The sequence below is a fragment of the Buteo buteo genome, chromosome 12 (genome assembly GCF_964188355.1).
Source record: "Buteo buteo chromosome 12, bButBut1.hap1.1, whole genome shotgun sequence".
Taxonomy (NCBI): Eukaryota; Metazoa; Chordata; class Aves; order Accipitriformes; family Accipitridae; genus Buteo; species Buteo buteo.
In genome coordinates this window covers 17111235-17136319 of record NC_134182.1, presented here as the reverse complement: position 1 = coordinate 17136319, position 25085 = coordinate 17111235, and the positions used below count along the sequence as shown (strand labels likewise).

General features: G+C 37.6%; 1 protein-coding gene across 3 annotated transcripts in view; it reads left to right on the top strand.

The window, feature by feature from the left end:
- SRBD1 (S1 RNA binding domain 1) overlaps window positions 1-23693 on the top strand; it is a 134831-nt gene extending 111138 nt beyond the window's left edge. For all 3 annotated transcript variants that reach the window (XM_075042852.1, XM_075042853.1, XM_075042851.1), the window contains exons 19-23: window positions 1959-2065; window positions 4669-4845; window positions 7567-7719; window positions 19399-19583; window positions 23195-23693. In XM_075042852.1, the coding sequence (XP_074898953.1) occupies window positions 1959-2065; window positions 4669-4845; window positions 7567-7719; window positions 19399-19583; window positions 23195-23484 (912 nt within the window). In that variant the 3' untranslated portion in view covers window positions 23485-23693. The remainder of the gene's footprint in view (window positions 1-1958; window positions 2066-4668; window positions 4846-7566; window positions 7720-19398; window positions 19584-23194) is intronic.
- The last annotated feature ends 1392 nt before the right edge of the window (window positions 23694-25085 follow it).

The window sequence follows — 25085 nt, the reverse complement described above, 5'->3', positions numbered from 1 at the left end:
TTTAGAGGTGGCTAAGAACTGCTACAGTTAATGGAACTTGTTAATGTAACTTGTGAAACTACATGATAATCAGCTTCCAAGTACCTTGAAATCAGTAGCCTTTCCTAAAAGCAGAAGGAAATTTTGACTACTGTGCATTTTTTTTCTCCTTTTGTCTTCCTCATAATGAAAAAGATTGTTAAATTAGTATCAAATTTTTAATTTGTGGTTCATCATAGAAAATATAGCCTGCTATTTGGCAGCTGTACTCGCCAAAGAAGAGAAAATGTGTTGTTTCTGAACAATTTTATTCTGGTTCTTGTACTGTGTTATATAAATGCATCCTTCCATGAGCGTGCACGTGAGCTGGAAGCCTCTAGCTCTAGTATGTTACCTGGCTGACGGCAGGAGGAGGACGGAATATATAGAACATTCTCACTAAGAGAAGCTGCTTCTTCAGTTAGTCAGAAAAATAGAAAGGATGTGTTTATTTGTTTATATGTCTTTATTCAGAAAAGAAGCCATTGTGTTGTAGTAGCAACACATTAGTATGAAGAAACTGACATTTGAGCTGCAAAGCGTATAAGTAAGCTTTGCGGTTGTGAGGCCAAGACTGTGCAAATGCCAGTATTTATGCGTGTACATGGCTTTTTGCATGCAAACTTTATATGGGAGGAGTAATATTGACAAAATTTGCGCTTCCTGTTTGTAACTAACTTTATTATGTATCGCATCATGAAAATACATCACATTACTGTTACCTGAAATGAGGGGGCTATGAAATACATTGCCATAAGTTTTACAATTGTTTTAGTTGTTAACCACTGCTTGATGAATTACCAATATTGGTAGATTGGGATTGATGCAGTTGGCATGTTAAGTTTAACTGTGAAATCTTTAAAAGATCCGAATAGCTTAGAAGGTAAAACAAAGTAGTGGATATGAAATGTTTGGTGTCTTGGCATGGATCCAGCTTGATGTCCTAAATGAATGCAGTACAAAACCACAACAGATCAACCCAGATTTACATGAGTGACGTATAAGAGCCCTGAAGCTAAGCCAACATAGTGATTGAATTAGCTCCTGCATTTAGAGAGGCTTCTCCCTCCAGGTCAGACTTCTAAGCACTGATGGGCTTGTGTGGAGAACTAGCAGTTATAGATTGAAGTATGCCTGTGTTGTGGAGGAAAAGAAATCTTAGAGCTTCAGAACTTTTACCATTGACAAGTGTGACTGATTTTCTTGGGGGGGGGCGGGGGGGGACGGGGATGGGGACGACACGCTATGAACAATAATGGAGAAACTGGAAGAATTTCCATTAGCGGTGCTTCGGTGAGGGACCTGCCAATCTTCCCAGAAATATCTGTTCAAAATCTGAAACATTTTGATGCTGCAGGGCTGATATGTACCTTATGTATTGCCCACCTCATACAATACCTGGCTTTTTCTTTTAGGAAATAATAACTCTACTGTAATGTGATGTTCATAAATAGGATGATTTTGCAAACATTTATATATGCAGGTGCAAAAGTACAGTATTTGTGATCTTTTCTCTAAATACCTTATTTTTAAAATATTGTCTGATTTTTAATAAACTGATATTATAGGTAAATAAATGTCAGATTAAAGACAAAACATAGTGGATGAACGGAAGCATTACTCCTTTTGAGTAATCATTATGAGTTTAATATAGTTTTGTTTTTACCTGATGCAGGGAAATAGTTATTAAACAAAAAAATACAGTAATGTGAAGAGTGCCTTATTCTAGGGATTTGTATCATAACAAAGATGTTGCAAAGAAATACTAGAGACCTCTTAAAAATATGTTCTACAATTTATGTTTTTAACTGGTACTCTCATATAAGATATTGATAAGTTCCAGCAACTATTTTATTTATTAATGTTAATATTGTTTGCAGTTCTTATTTATGAACGCTTCGATATTTCAATAACCCAGTATCTCCATTTTTGTTTCTCAGCATGATGTATCACAGACTTTGCTCAAAGCAACTCTGGACAGTGTGGTTGAAGAGTGTGTCAGCTTTGTAGGAGTTGATATTAACATCTGCTCAGAAATACTGTTAAGGTGAGTCAAACATTTTCCTATTCCAGTAATTACATGGCTCTGGATCACAGAGACTCTGTTTAGTCTGCCATCTGACTCAAGCTTAGCTGAAGCAAATGGCTCTTGTGTTAAACTTCCAATTACATGAAAATGACACATTAAGGCAGTATTTCACTGGATTATTAAGAGTCAGTTTTTAAGGGTATGTGTGATTGTCCAGGGTAAAACTATTCTTTGGAGAAAACCAGGTATTTAAAAATTCTGAGCCAACATTGCAATTTTAGAAAAACTTGATATAATTATTTTGTATTTTTACACTGAGAAAGGGATTTTCAAATGTACTTTCTGTCTCTTAGAAGGTATTTTTATAGATACTGCTAAGTGGAACAGGTTGTAAATGTTAGGCAAGGAAAGGAGAAAAGGAATGATTTAAGGGGAAACTGCTGAAAAATGTATCCCTTCTTACTGATTTTTTCTGTAAGTAATTATACCATAATTACTTGGAAAATGTTCTGAATTATATTTCTCTTAGTTAGAAATTAAAAGCTCATTCTCTCTCTTAAGTGTGTAGAATTCAGAATCATTTAGCTGAACAGCCTCTCAGAAGAGCAAAAGTGTTGCTGTCATCCTCTGTAGCACAAGGGGAAGAAAAAGAATGTCCATAATCTTGGTAGTGATAAGTATATTGGGTATCAAAGTTAGGCAAAATGTATTCTTGCTAGCTCTGTCTTTAATTTTTTAACCCCTTATAATCGTTCTTGAAGATGTCTTTCTGTATTTTAGAAGAGGCTCTCTTTCTATTCTTGTTTTTCCACTTTCTCGTCCATATTCTTTTTCTGTGTATCCAATCCTTAGCCCAACTCCTGATTTACCCTCAGTTTTGCTTTCTGTCAGATTTAGATCAGCTTTTAGTAAGAAAGCAAGCAGTACCTATTGGTAAATGAGGCCTACCAGCTTTCATTCCATGAATAAAAGCCTACCTGAGCAAGTCCAGTGGGTGAGCACTGTCAGCCTTCTGCAGGTTACAGCTGTATTGTGCAGTTCAGCAGAGGGCACCAGGCTGAGGTGCCACTGGGTCTCCACAAAACTGTGAACGTGGAGTGATACTGTCCAGTCATGGTTACAGGTGGTAACCGTGTTGGCTAAGTACTTTGGTCTAATTAACCTGGCTTATGATGCGTGTATGCATGTGCTACATCAAGTTCTGGATCTAACTTGATCCTCAGCAGTTCAATTCTGCTCTTCTGAGTAGATGTGGTCTAAGTTTCTCTCAGATGTGTAGTGTGTGAAATTGTCACCCTAGCTAGAATATACCGTGAACAGGGCTTTCTGCTCATGCGTTCTGATGCATCAAATACAGTTGTTGTCACCTCTTCCACGTGTAATATGTGTCAATGCTACACTACTTGCATTACTGCAAAGTATCGTACTTGAAAGACTTGAGATCACCAGTGGAAAATTCTGTGAACTCCGTGTCATGTTCCTTTGTCAGTGTAAATAAGCTGGATTTCATAATGTTTCTAAGAAATTTTTGGAGAAAATTCCATTCCTAATGATGAATATTTTGTCTACGGCTAAAGGTGTGTCTCTCCAATTTAATTCTGAGGTTTCACCAACTTTGGATTATTTTTTTAACTTTTGCTTGAAGATGAGATTAATGGAAAGATTTCCGTGTCCCCCTCCGACCCCCCCTTTGACTCTTCTTGCCGGGTTTGCTGATGGTGTTTTTCTAGAATCAGCCTGTGCCATTCCACAAACAGGTCTCTGCTGCCACTGACTTAAGCTGTGGTATCTGATATATGGAGCCAGATAGGTGACATTTCCTTCTCTAGTGCCAGGAGTAACTGCCCACCACACCTCTTTTCCCTCTTTCTATGATTAACGTACTCCATACACAGACAGTTGTACTCACATGTATGTACAGAAAATGTGCAGCAAACCCGCTGCTTCCTGAAGGAACTTGGCTAACTACAGTTGCACTTCACAGGTAAGTTCTTTGCCAGATCCGAGTTGCCCCCAGAACAACTCATGCAGCCTGTTCCCAGCTGCTCTTTTATCTCAAGAGCAACTGAGAGAAAAGGAACAAGCTGTGTGGATCTGTTAAATTGTGTGAGGAAGGCAAGCTGCTCCCAGCCACTCTCCTTCTGGATAGCAGACATCAGCCCTTCATGTTGGGGCAAGGTGTTGCAGTACCATTGGAAGAGAACAGCTGAGAAGGGGCTGTTCTCACAGGAACAATTTATCTGTCCTGAACCCTCCTCCTATGTCGTTTCCTGAAGAGGGCAGCTGGGGGCAGACCATAAGACATGACAAATGGAATTGGCATTACAGAAATAGCCAACAGATCATAAATTACACATCCCTGTCTTACTAGCTAGGTATGTGCAGAACTGTATTGCTGTACCAAGTTTTGTTGACTTGAGTGGATTTCTTCCATAGAACTAAGAGAAGGCATCCTTTTTTAGATGATGCCTTTGGTCTGGGAGTCTATTTGCAAATTTCTTAGTCGTTTTTAAGTTTTGTAAACCAGATTTTCTATGGTAATATGTATCCTTGTAATGGATAGCACTTGTATTAATGATTGTTCAATGGTAATAAATGTATTCTGTAAACTTTTCTCTTAGACACATTGCAGGACTGAATGCTAACAGGGCTAAAAATATAATTGAATGGCGAGAGAAGAATGGACCATTTATAAACCGAGAACAGCTCAAGGAAGTTAAAGGTCTGGGTCCCAAATCCTTCCAACAGTGCGCTGGCTTCATCAGATTCAATCAAGAATATATAAAGACCTTCTGCAGGTAATAGAGATGTTAGCTATCTTGACTAAATTATTCAAAATTGTATGAGAAGACTTTTTCCCCTGTTCTGTTTTGTATTCAGGCTTGAGACTTGAGGAATCCGAGGCCATTGCACTCTGAAAGACAACATCTTAACAAATAAATTTCTTGAAGTCAGTGGTTGAAGATAGTTCTTCCTCTGAATGATCATGGCTTATTAGCCTAGTACTCTAAGTCATGGTTTCAATAAGTATGTAAGCTTAATTACAAATTCTGCCACTGAATTGGTAGAAGAAATTTGGCATGCGGTAGTGTTGTGGTCTGAGATAATAAACCTTAGTCGTGTGTTTCAGGCACGATTTAGAGATTTGTAAATTCATTTTATTGTGGTAAGGATTATTCTGCAGAATGTATTGGTAGTAAACTAGAGGGGATTTTTTGAGAGTTTTGATTCCATTACCTGGAGGGAGAAAGTTGAATACCTGCCTGGATCAAACTCTGTCTGTGTTGTACTCCTGTACCTAGCAAGTGTGATGTGACTGCCTTCTGTCTCAAATATGCGAGGCCCTTTCCCAACTCCAGTTTGTTGACAGTGGGTCATCCTTTTCCGTGCCACCTCATTCCCTGTTTCTATACCAAGCCTTTCCCTCTTGCAGCCATTTATTGTGCTCCTCTTGACCTGAAATCTTTCCTCTCCACAACTGCAAGTGCCCTTTCTAGGGCAATGTCTCTTCTTCTGCCTTTCCCATTTCTCCTTCCAACATAAAGAACTAAGAAAGGACACAGGGGTACCACCATCCCCACCCTTTTGCCACTGACTCTTCTCAAAAAATATTTTCCTGGGAAGCACATGCTATTTTTTAGCCAACCTAATGCTCAGAAGCAATACTGTATTCCCAGTTGCTGCTAGCCAAACAGCACACGTGTAACTTCCAGGCAGGAGGTAGGCACATTAAGACTGGCTTACTGCCCGGGTAGAAGGTATACAGATTGGCTGCCCATCTGGCAGGGAGGCACATGCTGCAGGCCAAATGGTGTGCACTGTAAGCTCCAGAAGACCAAAGAAATTGCTTTCAAGGCTGTAGATGATCAATACGTCTTATGTTGTACAGATCTGTTCTAGTGAATGCTGCAATACAACCGAAGAAGAAAAGGCTGATGCCTTCCCTCCCCCCGCCCAAAAAAAAAAAAGTTCACTGGTGAAATGTTTAAGGACATTGTATTATTTTTTTTTTCCTTGCTGGAGCATGCTTCTGATGTTAGTCAGATTCCATAAAACTTGAGAACATTGTATAACCTGAGAAATCTGCTATAACTTTGGAGTTTGAGGCCAAAATAAAGCTCTAACACCATCGCCTCCACAACATTTCTTGTGGGCCAAGGTGGCAAAACCAAATGTTTTTGAAATGGACTTTGAGAAGGTTTCTTTTTCTGTTCTCTCTAATAATGTTGATGGCTATAGAGTGCTCTGTGAATTAGTTTTTGTGCTTTGTACTTGGAAGTTAATAAGTAGTGGTAATTTTAAAATTCGATACGGAAAAAAAAAGTTATGTTTGCATTTCTACACTTAGGTAGAGCCCAAGGTGCGAGTGCTAGTTCCGGGTTCTTCAGTGCATTCTCTTTTGTCCTGCAAAAGCAGAAACCACTTGTGATTTAGGAAACAAAAACAAACAAAAAAAGAGGCAAGAAAGGAGCCTTTGCCAGTAGGAGTAATTTGTTGCCTTTACTGTATCCTGAATTTTTTTTCTACTTAAGGGAAACTTTAAAGGAACAAGTATGCCAGTTGTAAATATGCTACACACATGAAGATAGAGCTCTTGCTCTCCTGTCTTCTGTAAAGTCCTCCTACCGATGTGGGCAATCTGTCCATGGATCTCTCAGAGACTCTGGAGCCTTTTCATTATTCAGCCAATTAAAGAAAAAAAAATAAAAGCCCAATGTAAATGCTAACTGAAGCAAACTGATTAGGAGTCAGTAACTTATTCACTAAGTTTTAAGGAAAGCTGTATTAAGATACTTTTGCAAAAATGGTTTATAAATTCTGAAATAGTGGTAGATTTGACCTTTAGCTTTTTTCTGTTCTAAGCAAATCGTGGTCCAAGTTCTTTTGATTTGAAATTTTTCATATTTTGACCTGGCCCATGTTTGAGCAGAATTTGTCGGAAATTTAAGCATAGGAAGTCAATAAATGTGGTTTAAGGAGTTCTGATGTCTAAGCACTCACATACTTTCCTTGTTCTGTACATATGCTTGAAATGCAATTTGCTTACCTAAAGATGGTATGAATAGGAAATTTTGCTTATAAATTTTTCAAATTTAAAATTATGCAGACTATTAATTGACAGTTAAGTATAAAAGTGTCCTCACAAGGTCTTTATCAAGTACGTAAATGCAATTGTCCCCATTTTACAGACAGAAGATGCTATCCAGGTTGCAAATGATACTATAGGTTATGTAGTGTTTTCTTTTATAATCTTTTAATCATGAAGAAATTTTGATGAAGCACAGAATCCTTTCCCAATGTTTGTTTCTATTTTAAATTAATTTAAAATATATTGATATATTATATTTTTATGCTATAATTGTATTGTTAAAATTCACTCACAATGACCTTTTGGAGTTTTGTACTTTTTTTTTTTAAATGCGCATTCTATGAAAGTATGATTGTGTTTTTTCACATGTGGCCACTGGGCTAGGATCTTGTTCATTATGAATGACGTGTCCATTTTCGATTTCTGACAGTAATAAGAAAACTGATCTTGGAAGTCATGCACTTTTGACTAAAGCAGGTGCACAGGGTAAAAAGAAGAGCAAGCCAACACCGTGTGCCTCGCAACAGCCCAATCCTTTGGACCAAACTTGTATTCATCCAGAGTCTTATAATATTGCAATGAGGTAAGCAGTGGGAAAGTTTTTGAACCATTGACACTGTCAATTTTTAAAATGAAAGTACTGATTTTCCTGACAATAGCCTGCTCAGCCTTTTGAGACACAAATACTTACATTAATTTCATGCTTTCTCCCCTTTCTTCAAGAAAAAGGTATGCTTCAGAAATTCTGTACAAGTGAAGGGTTTCAAATGGTGTGTTTTGCCTTTTATGTGCACGCAAGTTTTTAGTGTTATTCTTCATTTTTTTGGTTTTCACATAGCTTTTCAGTGACAAAATCGGTGAATTTTCAAAACTTTGTCAGACTTTTCTCCCATGACCCTGTCTTCTTCATATCACGACTTTGTGCCTCATTGAGGCCACTTTTCTCAATTTCTTTCTGTTTGCCAACTCTCTTTATGCTACACATCACTTTCAGTTTGGACTTTTGGTTCACAAAGTGTGGAGACAAATCATTTGTTCTAAAAATGTCTAAAACCTGATTTTTTTTCTTCTACCTTGCCCCTATATATTATGTAAAAGGTGATAACTAAAACATAATTTTATTTGTTCTTAAAAATAATCTAATTGAAATGCCATTCAGTCAGCAGTAGTTTAATACCTCTGCATCATTAAGAACTGCTTTTACATTGTTGTTTATGTTCAGCATGTGCCAAACAAACTTTCTGCTTAGTAAATTTTGACCACCAGAATGTGTTTGAGTGTGCACAGAAGTGCATGGACATATGTGATTATGTGTCATTATTGTGAGGCTTTAAAATTAAATTCTGATATTGCAAGATGTAATTAAGATGTATATATTAAGTTCCCGAATACATGAACACTGTGGTGGTTTTACTAAGTGACCTTTGGCTAAAGGAAGAGAATGGTTTTTGTGTAGGTCAGAAAAAAATAATTAGGAAACCATGTGTGCCTCTGGTTAGGGGATACTGCAGCTGGTAAATGCTAGTATAAGCTGTGATCCTTTCTGTCATCAGCCCTGGTTGAAATTGGACTCTGCTTGTCCTCTTGAGAAAACATTATCTGCTACCATAAACCAGCACATATTTATTTTTTTAAATGATTTGCAGTGAACAGGTTCTTTTCTTAAAATGTGCTGGAGCTAATTTCAGCAGTAGCTAGATGCTTTAGGATTCTTATGATCTCTGTCAAGAATATTATTCCTGGAGAAAGTCATGCTTCCTGTTTTATAAACAAAACTGTCTTTAAGCCTCAGAGAGATATGCTGAATTTCTTAATTTATGAAGCTTGAGTTTCTTATCTAAAAAAGTCTTACAGGACCTTGTGTTCTTAGGACACCCTACCTACAGTGTGTGCTCTGTTCTCTCTCTGGTGGAGATAACTGCATATACAACTTCCTATGCATAGGTCTGTGTGCTTTGCTTCTGCTAGGCATGCAGTGCACTTTTGTTTCCATCCTCTCCCTGCCACAGTTCATTCTTCTTTGTGCCTGATTCTAGGGCCACCAAGCAATTGCCTGCTAGAGTCCATGCTCTTTGTGCATTGTATAGGTAACTTTGGTTTCTCCTTTTCCACAACCATTTCCTTCTTTTTCTTATGCATCGGTATTTGTTACTAGTTCTTTGCCCTGTGCATAGCTGTGGAAAAAAGTCAGGCAAGGTCCTGATCTTAATGATCTTACGTTTGGTAGGTGGCTTATAGGGTGAAGAAGCTTGATCACCCCTACTGGAGATTATTCAGAGTGAGTCAGTATTTTTTTAAAAAAAAAAGTTGTTGAAAATTAATGTTCATTTTCAATATTGTATTTCATTCAATTTAAATATTAAGTAGTCAGGATTTGGTTAATAGTCCATTCAGCTTTCCAGCCCTAGTGCACTAATAAAATAATCAGTAAAAGTGTTTACAGTGTTACCAGCTTTGCTTAAAAGCTGATGTGGAAAGATTGCTTCAGGGAGCAGAGAAGTGTAGCCAGTTAATGGTAGAATACTATAGGAATTTATCTACGTATGATACCTTCACAAAGGTTGGGTGGAAATTGTGACTTTGTTTCCAGAGCAGTGCAGATTACTTTCATATCTGAAGTGCTGAGTGGGATTGTTACTGCATAGGGTAGCTCAGATATTCACACACAGTTGAAATTCTGGAGACAATTTTAGTAGGTATCACAAATCATATAATTGTGTTTTGGAATTTGGCTGGGAACCCAGGATAAGCGCTATTTGGAAAAAAAAATATATAAAAAATTAAAAGTAATTTAACAAGCACAAGTTTTACACCTTGACCAAAAGACCCTGGTTTGAGTCACAGGCTTATGCCTGATTCCAAGAGGTGGCTGCCACCTCTTGCACAGCCAACACTGCTTAGAAGGTACGTTGCTGGTTCTTAAAAAGTGTTCAGGGTCAAACTCGGACTTCAAGAGCCACAAAGCCATTGCAGAAGTATGATGTGGCTACAGACCAGTGCTACCTGTCATGTCATTTCTCTTTGGCTTATGCAATTACTTTAAAGTAAGTTTCCAGCTGTGCCGTTGTCTATTCTCTGTTTCTCATCACTTTACCTTACTAGACTGAATTTTCAGGTGAAGTGTTTAGATCCAAGTGCATGTTGTAGGTATTGTACTGTACAGGTTTTTTCATGTGAAAGGATATCAGTTGATATTAAAACCACAATAACATATCAGCTAATGGAACACCAAAACTAATAAGCATAGCACCTATCTCTAACTGAATCAGTCTTTTCTGTTTTCTTTGGGCTTTTTCTGTTGTCTTACTTCTTGCGTTTATGAGTATCTGTACACATAGTTTGATGTGTGTGTGGGGGGGAAGTCTCAAAGTGCTCTCTGTGCTTTCTATGAATGTACTCTATGTTCAACAGTATTTTTCTTTTTCTTGCAATGAAGAGATAGTTTCCTTGAAAGCTAGTTAAATATGAAGGTAATAACTTTTATGGTATAGATTGTATTAAAATGCATTAGCTTGATACCACAAAATGGTGTGGAGAATGGGCCAAATATCTTTTAATATTTTTTCATTGCAAATAGCTGTTTGAAGAAAAGAAAATACAGCTCTGCAGCAAACTGACAAAAGCCAAGAAGTGCAGTATTAAAAATTGACACTGATGACATAAGGGCTAAATATAAACCAGACATCCTCCATTCAAGCAACTGATGCTATAATTTAGCAATGACTATATATTCAAAATTACTTTTCAAAAAAAGCGTATGAGCTGTTAAGCTTCTCGGAACTTATGGAGATGGCTTTCCAAACCAATTTGCTGCCTAAATATGAATTAAGAAAAAATTCTACTAGGAATTCAGACTGCATGGAGGATTCAGTCCAAAGCTTATCAGAGCTGTTGATGAGTTTTGCTGGCTTTGATAGGCAGTGGATGGGACTGGGCTTGTAATTCCCTTCTGCTGAGCCTATGAAAAAGCTTCTGAGTGCCTGAAGATCAAATCATGTTTGTGTTGTTGATTTGAGGTGTCTTACTGAAATCAACCAACATCCAAAAGACTTTTTAACATGTTAGAACTAAACCAGGTTTAAAGCCTAATTGATAATTCTTATAATTTAAATCAATGTGCATGAGAAAATTTGAGACTGTTAGAAGTAGGTTAGAATCAGTATTTTAATACATATATTTTTAAACAAAATACATTTTAAAGGAGTTCTGTTGTGTTGCTGCTTTCAAAGTATTTCTTTCTTCTTTTTCTGTGGTTACATAGAACTTTGTCAGGGACCATGTCAAGCTCACAGGTGGGTCTGTGCTACCAAAGGGCAGAGTTGTTGTCTTGAAGAAGATGGGCAGATTTGATTCAAGGCATCAAAAGACAGCATTACATACCTCTTACGACAGAAATTAAAATGAATTGAATAGATGCTGCATAAATGCGTCATAAAGGCTTCCTCATGCAACATCGACCACATCTTGCCAAGAGAAAGTAATCTGTGAAAATTTTATTGGATTAAAAGTTTTCATGGGAAATTACATTTATTTTTAAACTAAATAAGCTGGTGATTTTTATCCACTGCTTCTCTCCAAATTACCCAAAAGCAGCAGTCCACATTACAGATTTATGACATACAAAATTATCAGTTTTTAAAACAATGTTTTTGAGGGATAGAAGTTCACCAAAATTTGAAACCACTAGTTTTCTTTTTCTGAACTGTTTTGTAGCTTGAAAGGCCAATCCGGTTTAAAAAAAAAAAAAAAAAAGGTTAGAAGAATTGCTCCCAAGTGGTGACTTTGGTTGCCAAGCTTTAGGCTGGAGCCAATTTTTATGGCTGAATTAGAAAGCCTTGAAAAATAGGCTTTTTTATAATGGAAACACTGATGTAATCTTTACTACATTGGCACAAATGGTGCTGGTATGATTGATTTATGGCATTTAAACATCTTAACTTAAAATCTGTACAATTACTGTAAAATAATTGGAAAACACCCTACTGGTGATTTAACACACTCTGCAGATGACCAAAACATTTTTTTCATGGTTTCCACACTGTCAAAGCTTGGCTTTGTCATGTGCAGTGATCAAGCTTACGAACACCTCTAAACATTATGAATCAGTATTTCCTACAAGTTAAATAAAAAAAAAACACTTTGTAGGCAGTTTATTTTCCTGCAAAGGAGAGCTGTGTTTTAAGTTTCTGAAAAATCTATATGTGAAAACCAGTTTATAGTGGTAGAATCTTCTACATACAATTAATACAACATGTAGAGCATATCCAATTTCTTGGTACATATTGTAAAAGAACTGGTAGGAAAACCAAGGAAACGTTTAGGAAGTCCCAAGAAGTTACAACCAGGTTATGCTTATAAACCAAAATGCTGGAAAGAAAATGCAATGTTTTTTCTTTGTTGTATCAGTCTGCTGGGTGCAGTTGGTTTCGTATGACTGAACCTTAACATTTACTGATTTTTATTTCAATCTCATAAAAATGCTCTTTGCTAAAGGTTGGCACTCAGAATGTGTATTGCTGCTCACATTGCAGCATCTGGCAGACAGGTTGTATTTCAGTCAGACTTAGATCTTTTATAAATATCGGTAAAATATTTCTAAAGTTGTGATTTAGCATAATGCAGGTGAGGATCTTCCTTGGCTAATTACCTGGGTTTAGGACCTTGCCTGGTAGAGGATAGTACCACTCACTGCAGTTGGTTATGCCATAAGAGAAGTTTTTGATGTACTGAGCAGAGTGACTAGCAGTGAAGATTCATGTCTTGCTCTTTGCTGGGTAAGACAATGCTGCTTGAGATCCCTAGAAGGACTTCAAAATCCCAAGAGGATTCAGCAAAGCACTCATTCGTGTGCTTATTCTTCACCAAAGTAAAACATTTGGATTTGATGCTCATTTCAGCAAAGCATTTATGCTGATAACTTTTTATATTCCATTGTTGATGGATTGATCATTTTTCAAGTATCTCTGGTGTTTCTGCTACTCTTTACGTGGGTGGATGTAGCAGCTGATCCATAGTATCTCAGTTGCTATTCTGAAAAGCTGCACTAGCTAGTTTTGAAGGCAAGTACTGACATGTAAGAAAATGCAGAAGGAAAACTGTTGATTAGGGAGAGACCACCAAAAGAAAGAGGTCTCCCTCCCCTGCCCTTTATGCAACTGCACACTTGTCCTTTGATGGCATTTCCAGCTCTCTGCTGGCCTGGCTTGCTTCTGTCCGGGTCCCCTAGTTGTCCCTGAGCAATTGAGGCAATGTTTAAGGGGAATAGAGATCAGGGAGGGAATAATTACTATGGTGTTTGAGCAATGAGAACAAATTGTTGTGTTCTATTTAATAATGCAGTCTACATGTGAATATTTTACAGAGGACAGGAGTTTCTACTGTGATAGGATGCCTTTCCTTAAATTCACTACAAAGTCAACCGAATCATCTTTTGTCCACTTTCAATAAGACTGTACTTGCATGTACACACACGTGTGTGTGTGGTGTGTGTTTATTCAAGCTATTTAATGTGCAAAATAATACTTTCTGGTAAAGTCTTATGTTTCTCTTTAACCCCCCCCCCCAAAAAAAAAGTTAAGCTTAGTAAATTAATGAATCTTTGTGACTATTTCCAATAGGAAATGGCTAACCCTAATTAAGGAGAACACTTTCAGAATTAGGACCATTAAGCCTAATAAATAATAGGTCATATTCATCACTTCAGAAAGCCAGTTCATTCACAGGTCTGACTATTAACTTAGTAGCTGGATTTTTAGAGGTCATATTTTTGAAAGTTATCTTGTCAGTAAATAGAAGAGCAGAAAAGGCTTTCACTGCTAATTGCCATCCAGTAAAGACATTTTAAAACTTTTATGTGATGTAAAATATACAGTTAACAAGAATGATTAGAATAACTTGGAAATAACAAAGAATTATCCTCCAGTTACACTATAAATACTAGACCCGTAAATCAAGTGGTATTTTTTAATTTGTTGAAATTTTTGAAACTTACATAACTTCCTACTGGTTGCATTTTAAAAAAAATTATGAAGAAAAAATGAACTTTTTTATGGAATGATCTCCTTTAACTGTAATACTAATTCTTTGTGGATAACTAATCACGTTTTACTATTTTGTATCTCAGGTTACACTTCAATTATGTGATATATCAGTAGTCATGAAAACAGCTAACAACAGCGTGCCTAATGGTATTGTAGCAAAGTGGCTATGTGGCAGTGTAACTGCATCTGAATTTCTGTTCTCATTTAGAAAGTCATTGTTTCTTAGATTTATACATTCAAAATGTCATAAACTATCTGAGTACTTTCTGGTCTTCTGCATGCAGTCAGATAATCTATAATATTAATAATTTATGCATTTGAGGAAAAACATATTGGTTAAATATCCTTATCTGGCTAAACCACATAAGTAGTTTTAAATATATTTGAAACTTTAACTTTCCATGTCCAGCAACTAATTACAGAGAATGCACAAATATTGTTTGCTATATAATCTGCATCAGTAGTTGAAAACTGAGGATCTGTATTACTAGTGAGAACAGAAACAGTCAACATCTGCATTATAAAAATAATGCTTTTGCATTTCAAAACATTACTAAAATATAAATGTCTGCATAATTTAAGTTTCCTACTGTCATGAATGTACATTTTACCTAACAAAGCACATGCTAATGCAAAGTTGTTTTGTTTTCAGAGTGATTATGTTGCATTACCATTAATTCATGTGTGCACTGTGACGAGATGTAATGGCATATCATGTTGCTTTAATGTAACGAATCCAGTACTCTCAGCTCTTAAGTTGTGTTACTGGAAATGATTACATAAAACAAATGACTATGACTAAAACCCTTGCAAAGCTTTAGAACTCCTGCACATTAGAAGAAGCTTTTTGGGGTGTTTAACTTCATAAAAATTTACAGAAGACTTCCCTTGGTAATAGTTTTACTCTTTTCTGACTGTTTTTTGCATTCCACTGAAATTTGCATTATCTTTTAAGCATTGCAAAAGCTGTGCTATAATTTTGTGCAGATGTGTATGATAAATGAACATGATGTGCTTATTTGTTACATTTATGCTACTTTCTTTATCTGGGTAAGATGGATGAAATTATATATTAAATAAAAACATCAGTGATTTAGCCATGACTATTCTGTGCAGGTCCTGTAAGACTGAAAAGATTGCTTTTAAAACTAAGGTGGTTGCATAGGTTTCTGAGTATTCTCTAAATCTCAAACCCATAAAACTCAAAGTCTCTAAACCAGCTAAATTTCGCTCTGTTCTGACTCTCCTAAAACTCTGGCAGCTTTTATCTGAGTTGATGTGCCTTGAACAGAAAGTTCGCCATTCACTCAGACACTAAACATTTGAGGAAATAAGGATAGTATATCTTATAAGAATGACCTCACTTCAGAAAAAACATCTCATCTTTCCCATTTCCATTTCTGTTAACTTTTCTTTAGGTTTTATCTTTCTAGTAGATAAACACAGCACTTGAACTACTGCAACATGTTATTTAATTCACATATGTAGCCAGGAAAATACTTGAAGGGCTTTCATTTTTGCATAGATCATTCATGTTCTTATGTTGTGCAGCTGGAACTCTCATTTACAAATTGGGTAAGCGAGCTATTTCAAAGATTGTAGTGTTTTAGTTTAACATTATGAAGATCAAAATATGTAAATTAAGGGAAACTTTTTTCCCCCCCTAGCCATATCCCAGCCTTATTACCAACTATATCTTTTTTTTCTGACCTTGAAATAACTCTCAAAGTAAGTTGTTGGGTTGCTTTTTTAATAAGGAAACATTTAACTTTGTTCTTAGCAATGACATTTAAAAATAGAAATGATCAGTATAATGCGCAACTGTTCAGTCAGAGATTTGTGCTTTATATTGATTTTTTTATTATTCTAAGTGCCCTTAGGCTATGTTCATTTGAGTGAAAATGATACATCAGATATATAACTAGATTCAACAGTATTCTTAAAAACTACATCTGTAATCACCAAGAAATTTACCAAAACCTAACCTAAAAAGGTGAGAATTTCTAAAGTAGAAATTTATTGTTTCTGTTAAAGATTATTTCTTTTGTGTATATGTGCACGGTGTACCTTGTTACAGTGCTCTGTTCAGCCTATAATATATCTTGTCATTCTGAAATACTCTTAACCAAATGCCTGATTCATAGAATATTATTAATTCTGCTGTGGTCGGTGGGAATTCTCATGTACTTAGACTTGGGCATGTGTTTAAGCGTCATCTTCAGGTGGAGCCAAAATTTTATTCTGAGCAGTAACCATGTTAATAAGTTATTTAAACAATTGTAATTGATAACATAGGGCCCAAACGTACCACCCTTGCATAGATGGGGAATCCTTTTTAATATCGGGTAAATACTTCCATTGGGATTTCCAGAGGATGGGGGAGGCAGAGGAAGGAGCGGGCAGCAAAATAACTTTCATGAATAGTAATTGAGGGCTCAGGCACCTGGGTTGTGTCCTGTTTCAGGCTGGTTTTCTTTCCAGCAGCCTGCACGTAGCACCGTGCATTCTGATTGCATTATCCACACGTTCGACAGTTTTGTACATAATGGGGGTTTTTTTAATACATCGGTGGGTGTTCCGTGTGGTTGCACTTATTAGCAGCAAAACCCACCCTGTTATTGATTTATGAAGTGAATGTGCTTCTGCGAAATCCTAATGGTGAGAAAATGTTACTTGGAGGTACTTCAGCTGAATTTCCATTTGAAGTGAAATAAAGCCAAGTATGAGAATGTCAGCAAACTTGTTTACAGGGGTTGGCGGTAAAGCATACATTATTTAGAAGGTTGAGTCATGAGGCTGGTCAGGTTTGTCGTGTTACATCTGGCATGTCAGTCAAAGCCGGGGCAGCTGCCGCCTGTCACTAGTGCTGTGGTAGGGCATTGTCCATCCATCAGCGTTAGCAGCCAGCAGCCCTGAGGAGCTGTGTAAAGAGCGCTTTGCCTGGGCCTACGTGCAGTTTCAGTATTATCAATCCAACCACTCTTAGTGCTCTTTTGAGACCAACAGAGGATGGCTTCATAGTAGGTCTCATATTTTTGATATATAGGCTCTTATTAGACAAAATATTTGAGTAGTAGTAGTGTTTTGTTGTTAGTTTATGGAAAATAAAAAATTATATTTAATATTATAAACGTGGCAATGTTTTGATATTTACTTTGTTTCCAAACTGCCTCAAACTACTTTAAAAAGTGATGTCAAAAGTTGAAATGCAATCAAAGCAAAATTCAGTAAACCCTGAAAACAGCATCATCCACTGAATCCTTATTAATTTTTTTCTTCATACATTGCCACATGAAAGATCTGTATGCACTAAGAAAATTAATGTGAAAATTATATCTGTCACTATTAAGTGCAAATCTATGTGTTTGAGCTAATAGTCCACTTAAATCGCCATGCTTGCACTTGAATTCAGTAAAAAAGTGGAAGTCCTGACAGCCAATTTTAACGGATGTCCTCCTTTGGCAAAATGAGTGGACATTTTGGAGTGAAGATTTGCCCTTGTGCTCAAAGATGAATTTTGTGATTTATTGAAAGTCAGATAGTGCTTTAATTATGTGCCTTCTGTTTATATTTTCTCAAAAAGAAATTTAATTTTGTATTTCAGTGCATATAGCTTTTTATCACTCACCACCTGAGTAATGTCAGTTGGATTCTTCAGGTTAAAAAAAAGAAAACAAAAAAACCCCACTGTCTCCTGCCAAAAGAAATACTAGACTCAGGTTTGATAAAAGCACAGAATGTTTGGGGGTTTGGGTTTTTTGGGGGGGTGGGATGAGTACTAGGGGCTTTGGGGGATTGGGGGTGGGGGGGTGGACAGCACGGGGATGCGTACCAGGGGCTTTTGCTTTCTTATGGAGCTGGAATGTCTCCCACCACTCCCAAGTGCAGGGCATGAACCTGCTGGTCAGCACTTCTTTTGTGGCTTGTACTTTACACTTGTTGTGAAGTAGGATAAGGACAGGAAGGAGGGATCTCTTTTAGGAATTTGGAAGGAATGTTTACTCGGACTCTGAAGGCCAGGGACAATAATTCTACCTGTCTGCTGTGGTGGAAAACATGCAAAAAAACATGTGCCTCCCTCCAACAATAAGGGCTATGATAAAGCAGGGGAGACGAGGTTTTTTCATGGTGAGATGCAGAGCAGGGCAGCAGGACACATAACTGAAGTATCTACTGAAAAAAGGACAAATTGCTTTATTTAGTATAATGTGACTCAGCTTCTATGAGCTGCATCCTCATTTTTATTGGTTTATATCCATTAAAGATTTGTTTTGCATTTTTAAATCCTTCAGTAGAATAAGGACATTTATTCAGTGACAAGTAAACATTGTCTAAGGCATCACTACTGATAATAAGGAGTAGGGTCTGCATGTGAATTTTTGTCATATATTCTCTGCGCTTCTCAGCATATGTGCCAACATTGCTGAACTAAAAACCTCAGTTAGTGTGGTTTGGGTTTTTTCATTTATTTTAAAAAAAAAAAAGAGATCACAGATCAAGATATATTTATTTTAAAGTATTTCTTCTCAGCCTTTTTAGATGCCAGTCCAAATTTGTCTCAATCTGCAATGTGTGTATGTATGTGACAGTAGGGAAGGGTAAGGGTGTTTGTGCTGTGTAACTACTTTGACTTGATAATTTCCTAATTTCTAAAAAACTAATTGTTCTTGATCATGAAGTTCATAGACAAGAGAAGTATTTCATGTAAAGTTTTTCTTAAATTTGGTTAAAGATTCTTCATATTAATTTAATATTTTAAATGTTCATTGTTGTTTTAATAAATTGCCATTCATTTTAATTTGAATGAGAGTGATGATAAAAATGACAGTATTATAGAACTCTCACTTATTTCTGGGGAACTTTCACTGTAAAAGACATCTTTCAGTCATAATCAGATTTTGGTTTAGCATGAGATGAAATCATCAGTCTGAGAAGCGATTTACATTTTGAAATTTTGCTTCAATTTTGTAATCTATTCCAGGAGATACTTGTATACAGATAGACTCTATCCATGTATGTCTCTGATCAGTGAGTTCAGAGTTGTTGATGATGAGTTGAGAGGATATGCACTTGGGAAACTGTTCACTGTTCATATTTTTTTATCAGACGTTTTGTTCACACATCAATGCAAGAGTAATCAAACCCCCTAAATATAGCAAAGGTTCAGTTTCCACTGAAGGATGTTACAAACTTCTCTCTGTGTCTTTGTTTGAACTTCCCAGGTTTTTATCTTTCATTGGAGGAAACACAAATGACATAGGAAAATCAGATATGCAGGAAAAAGTAAATGCAGTAATTCAAAAGGAAGGACTGGAAGGCACAGCCAAAAGGCTAAATACAACGGTGCACACGCTGCAGCTGATCATTGATGGTCTGACTCAGCCTGAAGGCTTTGACATTCGAACAGGTAAACCTTTGCTTTGAAGGCTGTAATCTCAGTTTGATTGTTCTACATACCAGTTTTAGAACAGCATGTTTTCTTCTTCTGAAGTCAGTTGTAGATTTTCATGGATGTGTAACTCCATTTCTTTTATCAGGCAAGGTAAAGGCTATATCATAGTCAGATGTTTCTTTCCAGCTCAGTAGGTAAGGAGTGTGAATCCTGTCTTAAATCATGGCATTTTCAGCCGTGGGAAGGGGCTTGTATGCCTGTTAACAAATGAAATAGTTTCAATATGTTGACTCTATACTGATTAAATCTGTGTTGGCTCTCCACCATGGAGGGGAATGCTGAGACCAAGCTGAAACAGTAGTAATAAAGGTCTGTGGAGCAGTGGCGTAGTAGTGTGCAGTTCTGCTCTTTTATTGCACTAGTTCCTGGAGAAAAGTGTAATTGGAGCACATGGCTCGTGACCTACCTTGGTTAAAACTTTGCAGTAGTGCTTAACAGTTTGAGGTGGAAGGGAAGAAAGATGAGATAAGCAATGAAGTAAAACATCTGGGAGATGCTGTTGTTTAATGAAACTTACAGCTGGATTCTCTTATGACAGCAAGAGATAAAGGTAGGCAGCAAAGATGCAGGCTTATAATAACAAATAATAAACTTATGCTTAAAAGAAATAAGATTTCTGTCCCCCTATTTTCAGTTCATTAGTAGTTTCTTTGCCTATTTTATAAATAGTGATCTTGACAATATGTATTTTCTGTCCCCATTTGTTCTGGTGGTCTCACATCTAAATTACAGTAGATAGACTATTAATATATGAAGATATAAAACAAAAAGGGACTCTTCAGTGGAAACATCCTTCTGATCCAGTACATTCAGTATTACTGTAGGCAGACTCTGTGACTGGAGTAGGCAGCCTAGTAGCCTTGTATAGCCGTAATTCATTGTCTTTGTAACCCTGCTAGTGACTGTCAATGAGGAAATGCATCACATCTAGGAGGGCTCAGGCAGATTGAATGATTTGTACCCTACCCTGATTCAAAAAATAATCTTGGTTTAAGATTCAATTCCATTGTTGTTCCCAACAGTAGAGATGTGACGTTAGGGAATTGTGGACAAAGAGTAGCTTTCCTATTTATCATCTTAAATTTAATTGAAATTCTATGTTGTTTATTTTTCCTGAATAATTTTAGTACAAAGGAAAATGGGTAGAGTTATTTGGGGAAAGGAAAAGAATAGTATATTTTATCACATTATTTTAAAAATCTTTTTCTAGCCAAAGCTTGCAAGGCATTTCTTGCAAGAAATTGTCTTTTTAACGTTAAAGTTGAACAGCTAATCAGGTAACTGTAATGAATCTGCTAGGATGGGGGGTGGGGGGGAACGGGTTTGCAAACATATAAAAAGTTTCCCATCGTTCCTCTGAATCTCCCTGTGCTCGTTGCCCTAGCTGGCTGTTTAGTTGCTTTTTTTCATTGAAGTACCACTGTACAGTATAATGTTACAAAAGGATTAACCATTTTGGACCTGAGTAATTACGTACATTTCTGCAGTAGAAAATCTGATGTCATTCAAAGCCTATTGCTGCATTTGCCATCTTGTGTACTCAATTGGGGTTTGATCCTGTGGTGGCTTGACCCTGGCTGGACACCAGATGCCCACCAAAGCTGCTCCATCACTCCCCCTCCTCAGCTGGATGGGGGAGAGAAAATATAACAAAAGGCTTGTGGAGATATAAGGACAGGGAGGGATCACTCACCAGTTACCATCATGGGCAAAACAGACTTGACTTGGGGAAAATTAATTTAATTTAGTTCCAATCAAATCAGAGTAGGATAATAAGAAATAAAACCAAATCATAAAAAGACCTTCCCCCCAGCCCTCACTTCTTCCCTGGCTTAACTTTACTTCTGATTTTCTCTACCTCCTCCCCCATGGCAGCACAGGGGTCAGGGAATGGAGGTTGTGGTCAGTTCATCACGTGTTGTCTCTGCCGCTCCTTTCCCCTCAGGGGCAGGACTCCTCACACTCTTCCCCTGCTCCAGCGTGGGGTTCCTCCCATGGGAGACGGTTCATGAACTGCTCCAGCGTGGGTCACTTCCAGGGGGTGCAGTCCTTCAGGCACAGACTGCTCCAGCGTGGGTCCCCCACAGGGTCACAAGTCCTGCCAGAAATCCTGCTCCAGCGTGGGCTCCTCTCTCCACAGGTCTGCAGGTCCTGCCAGCAGCCTGCTCCAGCACAGGCTTCCCAGGGGGTCACAGCCTCCTTTGGGCACGCACCTGCTCCGGCGTGGGGTCCTCCACGGGCTGCAGGTGGTTATCTGCTCTGCCGTGGACCTCCATGGGCTGCAGGGGGACAGCCTGCCTCACCAGGGTCTTCCCCACGGGCTGCAGGGGAGTCTCTGCTCCGGTGCCCGGAGCATCTCCTCCCCCTCCTTCTTCACTGACCTGGGGGTCTGCAGGGTGTTGCTCACATATTCTCATTCCTCTCTCTAGCTGAAGTTGCCATTTTGCACCCCCCACCCCCCTGCCCCCTTCTTAAATCTGTTATCCCGGAGGTGCTACTGCCATTGCTGATGGGCTCGGCCTTGGCCAGCAGTGGGTCTGTCTTGGAGCTGTCTGGCATTGGCTCTGTTGGACATGGGGGAAGCTCCTAGCAGCTTCTCCCAGGAGCCACCCGTGTAGCCCCCTACTACCAAAACCTTGCCACACAAACCAATACAGATCCACAGCCTGGTGAAGTTACAGACTGACAGATTTTCAGTACATTTTAGCTATAAACTTTTTCAGGCTGTATTTTATTTCTCAAAGGTGAATATAAGAAAATGGTCACAATCCTGGTTTGGTGATGCTCTCTGGAAAATCTCAGTCGTATTGTATTTTGGAAAAGGTAAAACAGCAGTAGGGAAAGGTTGAAAGGGAAGTTGTTGAGAAGGCTCAGAAGGATTTTCTGCAGGAGCAGAAAGTGGTAAGCAAGTAAGAAGAGGGTTTAAAATATCTATCTATGCCCTTAAATGCAGAATGTGAATTCTAATATATTGGGATATTACCTGCTTATAATCACGTGTGTGTGATTTTTAAGTTGTCAGTGCAAAGAAGCAGTTTATTGTGTGATATCATGGGAAGCAGTTGTTCGTGTGATGTCATGGTGCAGATGAACAGCAAGCCTAAGCATAGCGCCTTGTTGACTTTTCTCTTTAGTATTTGATGAGACCGAGTATTCACCTTCCTGTATTTGTATAGGAATAGAATTTTATGTATAATTTATGTAGCTCCAGTAAGAGTCACCTCAAGTCTTTTCTCCCTAGCTGCAAGAAAATTTAAAGAATCTTTTGGTCACTAGCTAATATACTACATGCTTCTGATCCTCTTGTGATAGTTTCATACCACGGAGTTCACTATACTTATTACTCCATTAATCATACTCTTTTAAAGTGATTCATAAAATACAAGAAACCAGTTGTTTATCACACATGGGTCTTTATTTTAAAAATGTAATGAAGCAGTATTTGGGACCTTAGAGCTACCTTGGATGACTTCTTAATTAGAAATAATTAGCTGGAAACAACCCTTAGAAAATAACGCAAGCTTTTTCTGCGGTGTCTTATTTTTGTTTCTTGTTTCTTATAACAGATTTTGATAAACCTGACTTCAAGAGAAGCATAGTCTGCTTTGAAGACTTAAGTGTTGGTACTGTTCTGACTGGAAAAGTTGAAAATGCAACGCCATTTGGAGTTTTTGTTGATATTGGTGTGGGAAAAGCAGGTTTGATTCCAGTGCGAAACATAACAGAAGCAAAACTTTCTAAAGTGAAGAAGAGAAGAAGCCTCGGGTTAGGTCCTGGAGAAAGAGTGGAAGTTAAAGTGCTTAATGTTGATATTCCTCGACTGAGGATAACATTGGATCTTATTCGTGTTTTATGAGAGGGTTTTTTATGATTGAGCCTTCATTTTAAGCTTAAGTAATGTCAGCAAGGTTCTGGAGATTCAGGCATTTAATGACAGTGTTGAAAAGGAACAAATTTTGAAACCTTCAGCCTTGCTTTTTTTTTTTTTTTTTTTTTAATCTAACTGTTTTTCCACATTTCTTGAATCTTTTCTGTTAATAATTGTTGGAACAGTTTATTGGATTACCTCCAAGCAACCTTGTTATTTTGTCTGCAGAGCAAATGAAATTCCAGTGGACTGTCAGACAGATCTCTTATCTGTTCTGTCTGTGCAAGGTTTGCTGTCTCAATCTTTAGTCAGTACTGCATGAGCAGACACATCTACTGCTCCCCTTCAAAAAAAACAGCCATTCAGTTTGCCTGTTTTCTGATTGAGAGTCTAAAAGAGGGTACCTAGTTGTAGAAAAAAGTGATCTTTTTAAGTTAGTCAGTGATGACATCACTTCAAAAGCAGACTGAAAAAGAGCATCTACTAATAGTATTGTTGGTTCAGAAATATTCTACTTTAATTTATATGAGCAACACTATTAGGAGGTCTGTTTATCTGTCTTATTATTGCTTGTTCAGTTATCATTGATTAACACATATGGATGTACCTTGGGGTTTAAGGAACCTTGCTCAAAGGTGTCAAGACATTTATGTTGTTCTATACTTGTGCAAAATAAAAACGTTTCTGTCCATCTTTTCTCAGTGTACTCATTCTACAAGTGATTTAACAGTCCTAGTTCTTTTTCTTTCCAATATGTGCTCCATCAGTAACACTTCAGCTTAAGAATGCAGCTTGTGAGGATGCAGTTGTCTGACTTTTTGAATGGTATGCACTTCCCTGAACTTTAATACCAGACTACAGCCCATGGCCTGATGTTCCTGATTTAATAAAATAGTTCTAGTCTGTCTTGGACTCCTTTAACTTGACATTAATTTTTTTTCCACCTTTGATATAAAATATTTTTCTGCCTGTTTTGAGTGGAGAACAATTTTTCAACACTTGTCTTCACACACTATGCTTTTAAAGGCACGATTCTCCACAAAAAAACCTTTTGCTGTTTGTAGATGCTTGCAAAGCTTTTCTAGACTTCTGTTTTAATAAGAATGCTCATTGTTTCTTGCTAGGAGTGCCTAGCACATGAGGTTTGTTTCTTCCACTTAGAGATTTTTTGTTTCGGTGGTGTTTCAAAGGGTTTACCAGTTTGGCCAAGTTTGCAAAGGACAGGCAACGTACAGTGGCAGAAGAGCCTCCAGCGACAGCAGATGCATGTGGCCTTTCCAGGGAATTTTTGGTATATTGGACGTTTATTCCTTTGAAGTCATCAAAGTTGCCTGTAAGTTGGCAGAAACTCCTGTCTTTAACAGATGAGCACAGAAAGCACCTATAGCGAGTGTCAAACATCTTTGATGACAAGGTTTCTAACTACAAATGTGCAAATAGCTGTTGGCACAGGGACTATATATTAGTTAGGAAAAGGTTGGCATTATTTAATCTCCCAGCTCTGTGCCTTAATTTTCAAAATTAAGATCCAGCTGTAGACAGTGAGTGTATTTTGGAGATTATGGAATCATTTAGCAGATAGAAAAAAG